The sequence below is a fragment of the Zingiber officinale genome, chromosome 8A (genome assembly GCF_018446385.1).
Source record: "Zingiber officinale cultivar Zhangliang chromosome 8A, Zo_v1.1, whole genome shotgun sequence".
In the NCBI taxonomy this organism is placed as follows: Eukaryota; Viridiplantae; Streptophyta; class Magnoliopsida; order Zingiberales; family Zingiberaceae; genus Zingiber; species Zingiber officinale.
The window spans coordinates 66,537,680-66,553,170 of NC_056000.1; the positions used below are offsets into that span (position 1 = coordinate 66,537,680).

Below are 15,491 nucleotides of genomic sequence, written 5' to 3' on the forward strand. Positions count from 1 at the left end.
TTTTTATATATAATGTTAATTTTTGTTAAATGATAATAACAGTATGGAATAAAAAAATTATTAGTATAAAAACATCCATGAGTATGGATATAGAGATATGTATATCCACTCCAGATACAAAGATAAAGTTGAAAATCCGATAAAGATAGAGAGGGCGGGTATAAAATCCAATTCAAACCAAATTCATTGTCATCCCTGCCCTCATTTCAGAATGTCACTTAACTTTCAAAAAATCATCAAAATGACAGAGGAAAAGCTTTTAAAATGATGAAAAGTATTTAATCAATTTTAAAGATATTGAAGAATATTTTGAAAACAAGATGATCGAAAAACACTTAAACCTCAAATCCAACTTGTGCTCCCCACAAATTACAGTTCAGAACATGAATTAACAGAACGCCAGCCAAATCCCAAGAACATGATCTTCGAGTTAATTCAAATGACATGCTAAGGGAACACACGCATGAGAAAAGATCACAAAAGCTTCTCTTTACTAGTATCTACTAGCGTCCGCCATATATCGAATCGATATGATGTTGCTCTCGACCACAGGAATGCTTTAAAGTGCAGAGATGAACTTTTGGATCTTTGCTTGAGCTCGTTCTTTCTCTTCAGGTCCATCAAGATCTCCAATGTTATCATGATACTCCTACAATATATACAATTAGCATAGTAGAGAAAAAAAATATGCATTTTATCAGATATGACTTGCTACATTTGACAGATCATGTGAATCTTTACACAAATTTATTTGAATGAAAATAAACTCTCATAATCATAAATGTATCGAGTATTGAATCCTTGGCGTTGATATACTGACAACATAAAGTCGAAAGTCCTCAAGTTTTCTGCCTCCAATGAACAGTTCGAACTTCAAAACTTACAACTTTTCCCAAGGTTGAGCTTTTACAAACAGAGACAAAAGAGAAGCCACACGCCCCTTAAGTCTCCCATATGAATCGAATAAAGTGCCTCACTTTGACCTATAGTCCATTCCACTGCAACCCAGCTGTTTGACCCGGGACAACCATCAACCATCTTAGGTGAACCTATCTAACCCTAGCTAACCTTGGCCGAAATCATAACAATAGTCATAACTCCAGAAACTACAGATGGAACTTGAAAGCTCTATGTTGGCAGCTAATAGTTATATTGAGAGAAGCAAAAAAAGACAAAAGCAAGAGAGCGATTGTTATCAAACCGAGCATTTATAAGTGAATGCATACTTGAAGAATCTCTCCCACATCATTCTTTGTCAATCTATTTTGTTTTAGTAGTAGCTCAATCCTCTCCCTTATTCTGGGATGACTGCAATAAAAAATTAACCTCAAATGAAAAGACGAGCAGAGATGATAAGATAGGAAAATATCTCTTTTAGGATGGCTTACTCAGATGACCAGAGATGTCCCAAAATTACAGCAATTAACTGCAAATATAGAAGGGACTCAGAAAGTGAATAAACTATAGTGAAGGAATGGGAAAGAATTACACATTGTAATCGTCTGCTATCTTGTGCATACTTGAAGAGTGTAAAGCCCAGCTTCTAGCTTTCGGTTGTAGAGCTCCTCTTCGTCAATCTATACATTAAGTACAAGGTTAGGCTTTGCAATGCAAGCATTTGCTGGTCCCAGATTTGTCCACAATGGATATTGGAAGAATAGGGAATCAGGTAAGAAAGTGACCTCTAAATCGTCCAATTCAAGTGCATCAAGCCTTTGAGTCTCTGATTTTACCCTGTCAGAGTATCTACAAAATTTGAAGAGGTAAGAAACCACTAGCCAAGAAAAAATTGGACAGAAGCAATACACCAAGAAAATGAGAATCACAGAGTTCCTAACTTAACCTCATATAGAGTTCCATGAGTCGGTCTATCTTTTCAAACTCATTTTCTACAAATTTGCTCAATAATCGGTCCCTTCTTGAACCTCTCAAAATGCCACCTGTCAAGGGATGCAATGAATAGCAAAAGGAATGTTAGTATGTTTAAAATATAAATAAAATTTAAGAAAAAGATGCATAACAATTTACCAAGGCCCAAATCAGGTTTCAAGTTCAAATTACTCAAATTTACAATGTAAACTGCAATCTGCCAAACCTAAAGGTACAGGAATACAGAAGTTGGGATAACATGTAGTCTATTTCTCTATTAGCAGTATATAACCAAATAAAATCCAAGTCACAGTTTTTTTAAATACAAAATGAATTATTTGTCCATAGTGCCATCATTTCCAATTAATATTCCTAAAGTATGAAATGATTTTCTATCTTTCCTTTTCTATAAAATATTTATGGTCAAAACTTCATTGTAACATACAACTTCCATTAGAAAGGGCATTTTTTTTGTATTTACTTTATCTTCCCCACAATGAAGGGCTTTTGTTTGTTGAAGAGCACTTACAACCCATGTTGATAGAGTAATAATCCAGTTTTGGCTCCAAAAAAAAAATCTGGACATTCCAATTAAAATAATGTAAAATAAATTAATCCAACAGCACTAACTGAGGCACAAAGAACATGATAGAAATGCATTCTAGGCACTTGACTTAGTAACTTACCAAATAATGAAGCAATAAGTGAAACAATGCGCTCTTCCAATTCCTCCTGTGATCTATCTCTCTTATTTTTCTTCTTCAATGGAATCTGTATGGTATTTGGAATAACAAAATGGTAAGAGCATACATAACAAAGGTTTCAAAAGCATATGCTAATAAGCGGGTATGCAGTCAAACCACCAAATAACATATGCAAAGCAAACACATGGAGGGGGCAAAAGCATATGCAATTATACAAGCAACAATAATGATATTGACAATAATTCAAAATAATGCATAGGAATTTGTGTGTGTGTATAAGTACCACATAATATATTCAATTAATCACATTAAATTAATCATCCTAAGAAATATATGATTCCATTTAAACTTCTCTACATATTGATCCAAGAAAATCACACAAAATAAAACACAACATTAATGCTACGAGTCAGCCAATGCTACCAATTTGGTATGACCACAAGGCAAACTAACAAGAAACACACATGCAAAGTGATGTTTAATTTGTTATTCTGATTGTTTATTTTATTAGAAACATTAGCTTATTGGCTTAAGCAATCCGTAGAATATGATTTTGATAGTTTAATTTGTTATAAATGATCCAACCAAATTGTATTATTGACATGCAATGCATATTAGTCAATCAAAGCAATATGTATATATATATGGTTTGAGCAATCCATTGAAAATGATTTTGATTGTTTATTTTATTAGAAATGATCCAATTAAATTGGTTTTGTTGACATGACTTGGATTTTAACAAGATGGAAATTGGTTTGCCGTACACGATTCTTATGTGGTCATAAGTGGATGTAACTTGGTTCTCACTACTTCAGATATAATGAATTAAAGAAGAAAATAGAAAAACCAAAGGATAGACAAATCGTTTCTATATTCCAAGTTAACTATCATCATGTAAACAAACAAGAAGCGTATAACAAGCTCAAAGCAACATTAATAAGTTAAATGTTCCCTTCAAAACACAGAAACAACCAACTTAAAACACAATAGATCACCATGTTCTGAGGACAACATGAAGATATTATATTACCTACGAGACCACTTGTTCTCTTGACCAACTACTTCACATAGATTCCTCTTCCAGTAACTTTACCTATGTAATCTGACATCTACTATTTCAATCCAAAACAAAAGTAGGTTTTGCTTGTATCATACAAGCTGAAGTAATATGTGTTGCACAATAACGATCCAAACAATTGCCAACAAAATTCTCAAACTTGTGTATACTATGGGGGATATTTTATCAACTAGAGCAAACTCTTTATAAAGGATTACACTACATGATACTTGTCAAAAGGTTATTGCTCAATATGAGAATCCAGTAACATATATTCTGAGATAATTCCAACCAATGTTCTAAAACGCGCCCTAGGCGGCGCCTATGCGCTCGACGGCCGACAATTGCACCGGAAAGGTGCTGGACGACACTAGGCGCACGGAAATCTCGTGTTTCATTTTTTTTTCATTTAAAGCCCTAAATCGTGGCCAGTTCGACTACCTACCCTCCTCCGCCTCTTGCCTCCTCCCGAAAACTCTGCTCAACATAATCGGTAAGTTTTTCATTTATGTAATAATTTATTCCCTCCAGCGACACTTCCGGGTCACGGAACGCGCCTGGCCCCGCCAAACCCGTCACTGAAAGCCTTCGGTGAAGTTTCTGATGCCACCGGAAGCTTCCGACGATGGGTTCAACGGCGGTGGACGCGTCACGACGGTGGATGCCTCCCGCGTGTGTCGTTCAACACTCACGATTTTTTCTTTTTTTATTAATTAATTTATTATTTATTTAATTAAACAATTCTAACATAGGGTAATTTAAGTAGGCTTTTATATACCCTAATTAAATTATCCCAACAAACTATATAAAAAATATATTTAAATTAAAGTCTTTTTATAAATTTTATTAATTTATTTATACTCTAATAATATTATATTTAAAATTTAAAAATTCTGATAACTATTACTAATTTCTTTATATTTTGATATTTTATATTTAAAATTAAAATATTCTAATAAATCTTATTAATCCATATAAATCATATTTATATTTAAAATTTTTAAAAAAATTCTAATAAATTTTATTAATTTATATTCTAATAATATTATATTTAAAACTTAAAAATTATAAATATTATTAATTAATTTATATTTTGATATTTTATATTTAAAATTAAAATTTTTTAATAAATTTTATTAATCCATATAAATCATATTTATATTCATAATTTTATATTTAAAATTTTAAAAAAATCCTAATAAATTTTATTAATTTATTTATATTCTAATAATATTATATTTAAAATTTAAAAATTCTGATAACTATTATTAATTAATTTATATTTTGATATTTTATATTTAAAATTAAAAAATTCTAATAAATCTTATTAATCCATATAAATCATATTTATATTCCTAATTTTATATTAAAATTTTTAAAAAAAATCCTAATGAATTTTATTAATTTATTTATATTCTAATAATATTATATTTAAAATTTAAAAAATCTAATAACTATTATTAATTAATTTATATTTTAATATTTTATATTTAAAATTAAAAAATTCTAATAAATCTTATTAATCCATATAAATCATATTTATATTCATAATTTTATATTTAAAATTTAAAAAAAAATCCTAATAAATTTTATTAATTTATATAATCACATTTATATTTTAATAATATTTTTTTATTAATTTATATTATTTTTTTCTTGACTTATATCCTAAATTTATTCTTAAATCACTTTTTTAGGTTATCACAATTACAATGACAAACAATCCATCTTCGACAGTATCCGTCACTCAACCCGAATCCGGAATTCTTAGGAGAAAATCAAATGGCATTGGATAGGAGTATGGGATGTTGATTAATTCTAAGAACCTCCACAAAATTAAATACAAGCTGTGTAAAAAAACGATGTCGGAGGAGTGTATAGGATTAAGGAGCACATAGGAAATATACCTAGAAATGTATCTAATTGTCGAAAAGCATCACAAGAAGATAAAAATAAATGCAGACAGGCTATTTTATAAGGGAGGAACAAAAAAAAAATAATGGAAGAACAAAGTTGTAAAGCAGAGGTGACTATTTCTCTAGACGAAGAAGAAGATCCTGAAATTGAAAGGATAGATGGAATAAAAAAAACCTCTTCCACTTGGGCCCATGGATAGATATGCATCGATAATTGCTCCAGATAATGTAGGTTCTAGTGGAAATAAAGTGTTTCGTCAAAAAAATATAAATGAATCTCCTTTCAAAGAGAGAACTCAACAAGTTCAACATATGAGAGATGGGTTTATGAAAATGGAATCTCATTCAATGCTGTTAATAATGATAGCTTCAAACAACTAATGGAGGCAGTGGGTCAATTGGGACCCGAATTCAAGCCTCCAACTCAATATCAACTTAGGGAGCTATGGTTGAAAGCTGAAGTTGAAAGAACAAAACAACTACTAAAGAAACATGAAGAAGAATGGCCAAAAAAATGGGTGATCAACCATGACAGATACATGGAGTGATAGAAAAAGAAGAAGCATCTTAAATTTGTGTGTTAATTGCAAACTGGGTACTGCATTTTTAGAGTCTAAGGAGTCTTCAGACGAGGCACATACAGCTGAACTTATTTTTGAGTATGTTGACAAGTGTGTTGAACAAGTAGGAGCTCAAAATATTGTTCAAATTGTAACAGACAATGCCACCAATAATATGGCTGTAGCTAAACTGATGAGAAAAAAGAGACATGAGATCTTTTGAAGTTCATGTGCAATAATCTCATGCTTGAAAGTATTGGCAAGCTTCCACGATATAAAAAAGATATTGAGCAAGGCAAGTCTTTTACCATTTTCATTTATGCTCACCATAAGACTTTGTCATTGATGAAAAGTTTCACAAAGAAGAGAGATATAGTACGGCCAGGAGTTACCAGGTTTGCATCAAATTTCCTCACATTGCAAAGTTTGATTAAAAAAATCTTAAACGTCATGTTTACAAGTGATATGCGGGAGAAACGTAAATTTTTAAAAACAAACAAAGAAAAATTAGCTTACTCTACTGTGATGAGCATGAGATTTTGGAATGGTGCGACACTTTGTTTGAAAATATTTGCTCCTTTAGTAAGAGTTCTTCAATTAGTAGATGGAGATAGAAAGTCATTGGGTTTCTATATGGAGAGCTTCTTCAAGCTAAAGAAGATATCAAGGTGACCCTGAACAACGTGGAATCAAATTATCAGCCTATCATAGTGATTATTGAGTCAAAAATAAAGGATGGACTTGATACATCATTGCATACCACTGCATTTTTGTTAAATCCCTATTTTTACTATAAAGATAGTTCTATTACTCTTTATGAGGAGGTCATGATGGGAATTTTTTAATGTATAAAAATTTTGCATGCCAATGAGTTAGATCTACAAGATACAATTATTAACAAGGAATTTGCAAAATACAGAGACAAGACTGGATTTTTTGGAAAAACATGAGCTGCAAAAGCATGTGACAAAAATAATTATATATTTGATTCATGTGGATGGTGGAGTACATGATGCTCACACACCCAACTTGCTAAGAGTGGCATTAAGGATGCTTTCATTAACTACAAGTTCATCTAGGTGTGAAAGAAGTTGGAGTGCATTTGAAGGAGTAAGCTTTAAACTTTTAAGTCTTTAAATAAAGTAAAATATTAATTTTTAAATTTGTATATTCATGTTACTAACTATAATATTTACTCTCTCTTTTTTAAAAAAAAATCATACAAAGAAAAGAAATAGGTTTGATGTCAACAAATTGAACAATCTAGTATTTGTCCAATTTAATACTAGATTATTAAACAAGAAAAAAAGAGAAAAAGAAAAGAATGTTGATGTCCTTCTTGCAAAAGATGTTTCAAGTGCATAAGGTTGAATTGTGGATGGTGGAGAAGATGATGAAGTTGAACCAGGTTCTGGGCTCACATGGCAAATGGTTGATGAAGCAAGTGGAGCAGATGAAAATCTATAACTCCGAAGAAGCTCTATAATGAGAGAACTAGGATGATTTTGCATCCGAAGAAGAAGAGGATCACAATGATGATATTGAGTTTGTGTCCAATAAAGAACCAGTTGCTGAAAATTATGAAGTAGAATAAATTTGACGTTGAGTTTGTGTCCGATGATATTATTTTGTGTCCGATGATATTTTATTAGTTGTGTAATTTTGAACTCATTTTAAATTTAATGTTATTGTGTTGGAGTTATAATATGTGATTTATTATATAAATTATATTGATACCGAAGAATCCGCCTAGCGGCGCCTAATCCCCATCTAGGTGGCCTAGGCACTAGGCGCTGGTCTAGCGCCGGACTAGCACCTAGATTATTTTAGAACCTTGATTCCAACCATTGGGAAATTACTTCTAAAAGTCTATTAACCGTCATCACATCAAAGTCAAACCGTGCTACTTACAACTTTTGGGAACAACTACAGGAATTTCATACTTCAATTAGGCTCTCTGCAAGGTTCTACAAATATTCAATTCAATTAAATCATGTTTTATTACATTTGCTAATATTTTCTTTCATCTCCCTCTTCTAAATGCAGAATCTATTTGTTGCCATTTAACACATCCATCTCAACATTTTTTTTCTCTTAGTTTATTATCTAATAGAGTTACACCTAAGTGCTTTCAGCTTTTGCGTTCTTATTATATCCTTTCTAATGACCCATGCATCCATTTTAGCATTCACAACTTTACTACTATATGTGGTGTTTAAAAGCCCAATTACTCATTAGAAGGCTACTAAGAGTATTAAAAGGTAAATCCAAAAAGCAAGTGTTTCCATATGTACCACTTCAAAGTTTGCTTTAGCATACATATCCTACAAATTGTAAAAATTTGCAGACGGTCATTGAACTAAATATTGACTAGTTAGTTGTAAGCACAAACGCCAAGTAACATATATTTGTGCCAATACAATTCGTGAGGAAAAATAATTTTGGTTTTTTTATATAATTAATAAGTACTGGGGTGAGTTTACTAGATGGTTGATTATAACATTAAAATTAAAATCAAAACAGATGAAGTTCATATTAATACAAATAATATATTAGATATATAAATTAAAGTTCAACTCTTCTGGTTGCAAATATGTAATGTTCCATCTTGCATATGATAAATATGTTTAAAAAAAAAATGAGCTACAACTAGAGCTAAGATGCACAAGGAACATTGAAGTGACACAAGGCAACAAAGGAGAATGGCACTTGCCTTACCCATGAATGCAGCAAAAGCCGTCTTCAATCCCAGCACATCCACAAACCGCTCACATGCTGGAGAATATTTTGTCATTGCAAAATCAAGTGCTCTGATTGCCGACCCATAGGCAGACTTCTTCTGCTTCATGATAATGATCATAAGCTCCACTCCTTCAGACTTCAAAAACCTTTCTTTGTTCTCCATTGGCATGAGAAGGCAGCACAAGCAGTCGAAGAGGTTCTCAAGCATCTCCTCTTCATCCTCGGTGTTTGGATCCCGCGACTTGTACACCGCCACCGCCTGCAGAACAGCATCGACTCCATTTATCTGACCCAGCCGCTTCTGGTTCGCAGGGTTGTTCTGAAGCAGGATTGCCAGAATCTCCGATGCATACTGCTTGTTTGCATCAAATTCACGCACCTTTATCCTGCCAAGAAGCCACCGAAGCAGCTTGGTCCGCTCACAAACAAGCTCAGCAACAGCAGGTTTGACCTCGATGAGGTTCTCGATTGTGGAAAGGGTACTATGAATGGCCGCCGCCTCATCAGGATCGGCCTCCGAGAGACGGGCAAGGTTCTGAACGAGGAGCTCGAGGGCATTGTTCTCAAGGAGGGCGTCCACCAGGGCACGAACAGGCTCCTCATTGTCGTCGTCCTCTCCGATGACATCTTCATCAGTGAGGTCCATGAGGAGGGAAACCACGTCGACGGCGATATCAGGATTGTCGTGGCCGAGCAGGCCAACAAGGGAGGGGACGGTGCTAAGAGCGAGGAGCTCCGGGTAGAGCTCGGGGGCACCAGCAAGGATCCGGAGGCGCTCGATCTCCTCATGGAGCTCGACCTCCGAGTCGGCGAACTTCTCCGGCTGGTCCGGGTACTTCATGCGGGCCTCGAGGTTATCCCTGAGCCGTCGCTCAAAGGCGAGGACCAGCTTCTTGAGAGCGCGCACGTCGAGCACCTCCACCCCGCCGTTCTGGGCCGACTTCTCCACTGCCTCCAGGAGAGAAAGGTCGACGCCTTCTCCGTTGAAGGGCGCAATCGAGGGCGAATCGCTGCGCATCCGCTTGGCAGGCTGGTGGTAGTCCTCCATGAAGAAGGCGAGGATAAACCCTAACCCTAAACTTGCCGGGAAGCGTTAGACGGCAGATCAATCGGAGTGAAGATCGTGGCTGTGACGCGTGACAGCAGAGGTCAGACGTGAAGGCGATGGCAAATTTGCCATTATCTATCGAATCAAACTCGGCCCATGTTGAAGCCCATATGATTCCATATTGAGGCTTAAAATCTATATTAGGCCCAATAAAGGCCCGAATTTATTAAAGGATCATTTTTTAGTCATTTAGATAATTTTTTTAAAAAATAATAGACTGTAGTTAATTTCAAAAATTGTCCAAAATCAAACTCAAAGTGTTTCATTTTTAAAAATAAAATAAATTAAATTATCTAGCACGTAAGAAATAATTATTGATATAAAAATCTAAACAATTAACTTATAATTATACTTTAAATGGAAAATAGGAAATAGCGAATGACATAAAAATTAATCAATTAAATTATTGGTGTATAGTAATTAATGATTTTAAAATTCTTTTGGAGGTGTTATTATTAAAGTGTTAAAATACTAAAAATATTAAAATAAAATATTTTAAATATTAAATTTAATTATTTAAAATTATAAATACTTTGGAACAAGAACAATCTTTTCTATTAAACTTATGATATCGACAAAGTATGGAACAAGAGTATCTTCTCCATTCATAACTATTGAAGAAATAAAGAACAGGGAATGAACCAAAAAAAAAACTACTATAAATCATAACTTCAATTCATTCCATGCAATTCCGTAATTTGAAAGCCCCTTGCCAAAACATAGTCGAGCTAGTTAGGTCTGGATTCGCCCGTGGCTACAGTTTTCACTGGCGCCTTAGTTCTTCGATGTGCAACGGTGTCGAGAATGAGAATGTAATGGTATTTCTTGGTAGCTATGCACAAGGTTATTCAAGTAAGCATGGCAGGCATTACAGAAACCTTTCTTGCTGCAAATTTGGATCCCGAATCATCCGCAAACTAACCCTATTCAATCCCAAACCAATGTGATTAGCCAATTTGATAATCCGGCTTCTTCAAAAGTTAGGTTGCTACGGTATGTCAGAGTTTTTGATGCACCGGGGATGACTTGAGTGAAGTGGAAACCTCGCTTTTGCCCATCCTCTAGATGCAAAGAACAGAAAGACCACAGAAGCTGCATGGACGATGATGAAAGTCATGATAGATTAGGGGCATGAAATGAAGAGATTGGAAAGCGACTTTGATAGAAAAAGTACTACCTTTGTTGAGTCAGCTCGGAAAAAGTTTCGCTGAATAAAATGTCCGTCATCAGGGAGACGGATCCGTATCCTACAAACTTCTTTGGTATCCTGTGGTTCTTCTGGAAGAATAGGATAACCACTTGAGAAGGCTCCACCATTTTTGTCTAGGTTAGGTTCATCGTCAAGTTGGCGTAGCCTTTTAGAAGGATCTATCAGGGATAAACAATGAATGCAAGGTGAATACAGAAGAACTTGGTAACCTGGAATCCAAACTTGTAATGTTTATTGTTAGTGGTCGAATCTGATAATCGTTAGTTTGACGCTAAAAATAATCCAAAAAATCCCTAATATCTATATGACTTGCACAAATTGAAGACGAAATTTCAGTAGTTGTCATCAATAACAAAAGGATGAGAATTTCATTGAGCAACCAATTTGTTTGATTTGATCAAAAGATGTTTTATATAGTAAGCAACAGAGCCTGAATTACCTTGTATGTTCAGCAATGTAGAATCAAAAGGTCTTCGACGTTTTTGACAAAGAGAAGAATGATTTGCCTTGGGACCAAACAGAAGAAAACCCTACAAAAGAAATCATGTCAATAATGGAGATCTGAGTTATATCATATACAGGAAAGATAATAACTAGAGATCTTCAGTCAAATTTCATTCATTGACAATTACAAGGATTAGCATTTTAGATTATTATGTAATTTTCCTCCGAAGCCGACCCCGCCTAGTGGGATAAGGCTTGATTATTGTTGTATGTAATGTTCCTCCCTATAATGTATATGACACAAAGTTAGTGTAAAAGAGATAACAATCTATTTTGCAGCTATTAGGCAGTTGCAATTTGTACAAGCTGAATCAATTAGAATTGGAATCAAAATCAATAGGAGAGAAAAAAAAACTTGCATGAACAGTTATCATTCGATCAAAAGTCCTACATAAATTCCAATCATTGAAGAAACAAAATATAAGTTGTGACTCTCAAAAAATCAAAACTCAACATTTCTTGTTACTGTAATCCATCACACTAATGTAAATAAGCAATATTTTGCATATAGTATTTGATATATTACCAACATTAAATGCCAAACAGTCCTCATATTGACAGGCCTGGTGAATGAAGGATTCCCAAACGACCCAAATATAAAAGAAAACCAAATTAGGTATAAGATGACTAAGCATACTAAATCATACTCATAGATATACACACATTTCCTAAATTGAATCATTTGAAATTTGTAAATAACTAATTCATTCTCCATATTTTTCCTGAAACTGCAGGAAAAATTTAGCAAATAAATATCCAAGTGACATTACTGAGAAAGCAAGAGAACTTAATAGTATAGTCACCTGGTCAGAAATTCCTTGGCGTATCAAGTCAAGTGGCAGTGAAGAAACCTTATCATGGGAAGCATTTGCTGTTGAAGGTACGCTTTCTTTTGACTCCCATGCAGCTCGCCTTGATACTAAATCAGAATTGCACGACGCAAGCACTTGATCTGATTGAAGCCTGAAGTAGAATGGACAAAAAAGACGAGATTAACAATGTTACATATAACACAGTCTTATCAACAAACCTATGTTACTGGTCAATATCCCTTTTTGATCCTAATAATCCTTATCTTGTTACAATCTAATCAAAGTTTTGACATTTCTTAGGCCAAACAATTTGTTAGATTTGAATGTCCTTGCTAAAGCTACAAATTGGATCTTGGTTGACATGAGAAGTAGATATCTATTCGGAATAACATAAGATTTTTTTATTGAGCTTAAAAGGTAAAACTTCTCTTTCTTTATTATCTAATTAGAACGCAAACAAGTGAAAGAAGCCAATTTTCAGATCACAATTTCAGAAATCCATCCAAAAACTAAACTAAATTTGATGGGCAGCGTGCCGACCAAGCTCACCTAAAATTTCCATTGATCGGCGGAGGCATGGAAGGCGATGATACCCCACCGCCATCTTTGACATGAGCGAAGAGTCGAATAGCATCGTGAAGATTCCACCTTGTTGCCTGCGCAATCCGTCTATCGCGTTAGGAACAGATCGGGGCTCCGAGGGACGAATTGATGCAGAAAGGGGTCGTACCTGAAGGAACTGGGTGGCGATGGCGGTGGTCTGGCCGACAACGATCTGGAGGAAGGACGAGACCAGCAGCTGCTGCTCCTCCATCGATGGGAGGAACTCCATGGAACTTCAGGTTAGGGTTCCGATTTAGAAGGCAGGGAAAGAAAACGATCTCGATCTTATTCTCTGTCACTGTATTTATAGAGGTTCGATCGGAACAGAAATAGAAAAAAAGAATTGATTTGAGTTTCAAAAATATTGGAAATTCGGATCTCTTTAAATAAGTAAAGTAATAACCACAAAAACAATAAATAAATAAATAAATAATGTATATTTTTTTTATATATTTAGGTTATTCATTTGAATGAAATTAAAAGAACCGGAATAATTTGTTTTATTTTTTAAAAAAATAATAAATAAATAAACAATATTTTAAAAATTAAACAAACACTTTAATTAATTCTACTGTTTCAACTTCAATTTATTTTCTTTGACCATTCTTTTTTATGTCAATTTAGGATAAATAGTTAATCAATCAATAGACTTCTTGGGCTAAGATACCGTCTTCGAAACTTCTTAATTTGTTTTATACCGGTCAACATTGATTTACTAGTACTTTATTTGCCAAGAAATCTAGCCTTTAGAATTTTATCATCAATGCAGTGCCAATAACATTAACTCACAAATATTTTTACTTTATCATCTAGTTTTAGGCCTACCTTCACTCGAATAGTCTTAGATCCACCTTAACCCGTTAGGACTCCCACTTAGCCTTGAATCCACTTAGAATTTCTATTGATAAGTTTCTTAGGTATTCTGGATATCCTGGCACTTCATGATAAGATTTACATTTACTATTAATAGGAGGAAATCAAACAACAATGGATATCCTGGCACTTCATGATAAGATTTACATTTAGTATTACATTTAGTAAGGGCGTTTGGTTTTTTCCTATGAAAAAGAATCGGAATGGGAATCATTGTATTGTGGAATGGGAATGGGTATGAGCATGAATATCACTCTTAAAAGCAATGTTTGGTTAGTTGCATATTTCTATTGGAATAAATCAAAATTTTCTTTTTTACCCTTAAAGGAAAATAAGAGAAAAAATTAGATGTGAGAGAAAGATAAATGTGAGAGAAAAAATATGATGAAAGATAATGATGAGAGAGAAAGTGTGATGAGAAAGAATGAAGAGAGAGAAAGTGTGATAAGAGAAAATGAAAAAAAAATATTGTAATAGGAGAGAGCATGATGAGAGAGAAAATATGATAGGAGAGGATGAAGAGAGAGAAAATGTAATGAGAAAAAAATGAGGAGAGAGAGTGTGATGAGAGATTGAGGAGAGAGAAAGTATGGTGAGAGAGAAAATGTGATGAGAACAAAAAAGACTAGTGAGTGTGATGGGAGAGATTGAGGAGAGAAAAGTATGATGAGAGAAAAAGTGTGTTGAGGGAAAAAAAGGAGGGAGTGTGATAAGAGAGATTGAAGAGGGAGAAAGTGTGATGTGAGCGAAAGTGTGATGAGAAAAAAAGAGAAAAGAGAGTGTGATGGAAGAGATTGAGGAGTGAGAAAGTATGATGAGAGGAAAAGTATGATGAGAAACAAAGAAGGAAGAGAGTGCGATGGAAGAGATTGAGGAGTGAGAAAGTATGATGAGAGGAAAAGTATGATGAGAAACAAAGAAGGAAGAGAGTGTGATAGGAGAGATTAAAGAGAGAGAAAGTGTGTGATAAAATGATAAGAGAGAACAAGGAGAGAGAAGTGATATGAAAGAAAAAATAAATAAATATATTTTGATATTTGATATTAAGGGAGAAAATTTTAGTTTTAGGTCGAGGGTATTGTTGAAATAAGGGAATATTTTGATTGATGAAAATAGGATAATGACTCATTGAAGGGGAGGTACATGGGAATGAGTTATTACCCAATTTCAAGGATTCATTCCCTTATTTATATTCCTATTCCTATAATCCAAACATTAACAATGACAATCAATGATTCTCATTCTCATTCCTCACTCCTATTCCCCTAAACCAAACGCTCCCTAAGAGTATTTTTAAGAGATATTTCGAACATTTTAAGTCGATATAGGGAACTTGAGAATTCCATTCAAAATACCTAATTATATCTTAATTATCTAAACATGTTCGTGTTAGTGTGTGCACTTATGTGTCAAGACACTTCTTATGTATTTTGTGGATAATTATTTAATAAAGATAAGAATTTATCATTAATTATTTACTTTTCTGTACGTATATGATTAATAATAAAGTCCCACAGATTAATCGGTATATTA

The 15,491-nt window shown here is 33.9% G+C and overlaps 2 protein-coding genes across 2 annotated transcripts; both read right to left on the reverse strand.

The window, feature by feature from the left end:
• Positions 1-277: 277 nt before the first annotated feature.
• LOC122009347 (beta-catenin-like protein 1) lies at positions 278-9,999 on the reverse strand. The gene is made up of 8 exons (XM_042565466.1): positions 8,820-9,999; positions 2,556-2,640; positions 1,844-1,940; positions 1,683-1,746; positions 1,521-1,577; positions 1,389-1,426; positions 1,227-1,308; positions 278-649 (listed from the first exon to the last, which is right to left on the reverse strand). Exons 1-8 carry the CDS (start codon positions 9,894-9,896, stop codon positions 560-562), a joined length of 1,590 nt encoding a protein of 529 aa, XP_042421400.1. The 5' UTR covers positions 9,897-9,999; the 3' UTR covers positions 278-559.
• Positions 10,000-10,488: 489 nt separating this feature from the next.
• LOC122009349 (putative plant UBX domain-containing protein 14) lies at positions 10,489-13,420 on the reverse strand. Its single transcript, XM_042565467.1, has 6 exons — positions 13,213-13,420; positions 13,032-13,138; positions 12,474-12,633; positions 11,606-11,696; positions 11,134-11,324; positions 10,489-11,048 (listed from the first exon to the last, which is right to left on the reverse strand). The coding sequence occupies exons 1-6, from the start codon at positions 13,312-13,314 to the stop codon at positions 10,884-10,886; spliced, it is 816 nt and encodes a 271-aa protein (XP_042421401.1). The 5' UTR covers positions 13,315-13,420; the 3' UTR covers positions 10,489-10,883.
• Positions 13,421-15,491: the final 2,071 nt, after the last annotated feature.

Bases quoted from the DNA above. Each gene is read 5' to 3' on its own strand.
- LOC122009347 (XM_042565466.1), bottom strand. From the start codon at position 9,896: ATGGAGGACTACCACCAGCCTGCCAAGCGGATGCGCAGCGATTCGCCC. The intron at 1,747-1,843 runs GTTAAGTTAGGA...CAAATTTTGTAG, and splicing joins CTCATGGAACTCTATATGAG to ATACTCTGACAGGGTAAAAT. The intron at 1,309-1,388 runs GTAAGCCATCCT...TTTTTATTGCAG, and splicing joins GGACATCTCTGGTCATCTGA to TCATCCCAGAATAAGGGAGA.
- LOC122009349 (XM_042565467.1), bottom strand. From the start codon at position 13,314: ATGGAGTTCCTCCCATCGATGGAGGAGCAGCAGCTGCTGGTCTCGTCC. The intron at 11,697-12,473 runs GTGACTATACTA...TTTCTTTTGTAG, and splicing joins GCCAAGGAATTTCTGACCAG to GGTTTTCTTCTGTTTGGTCC. The intron at 11,325-11,605 runs GTAATTCAGGCT...TATCCCTGATAG, and splicing joins TACATTGCTGAACATACAAG to ATCCTTCTAAAAGGCTACGC.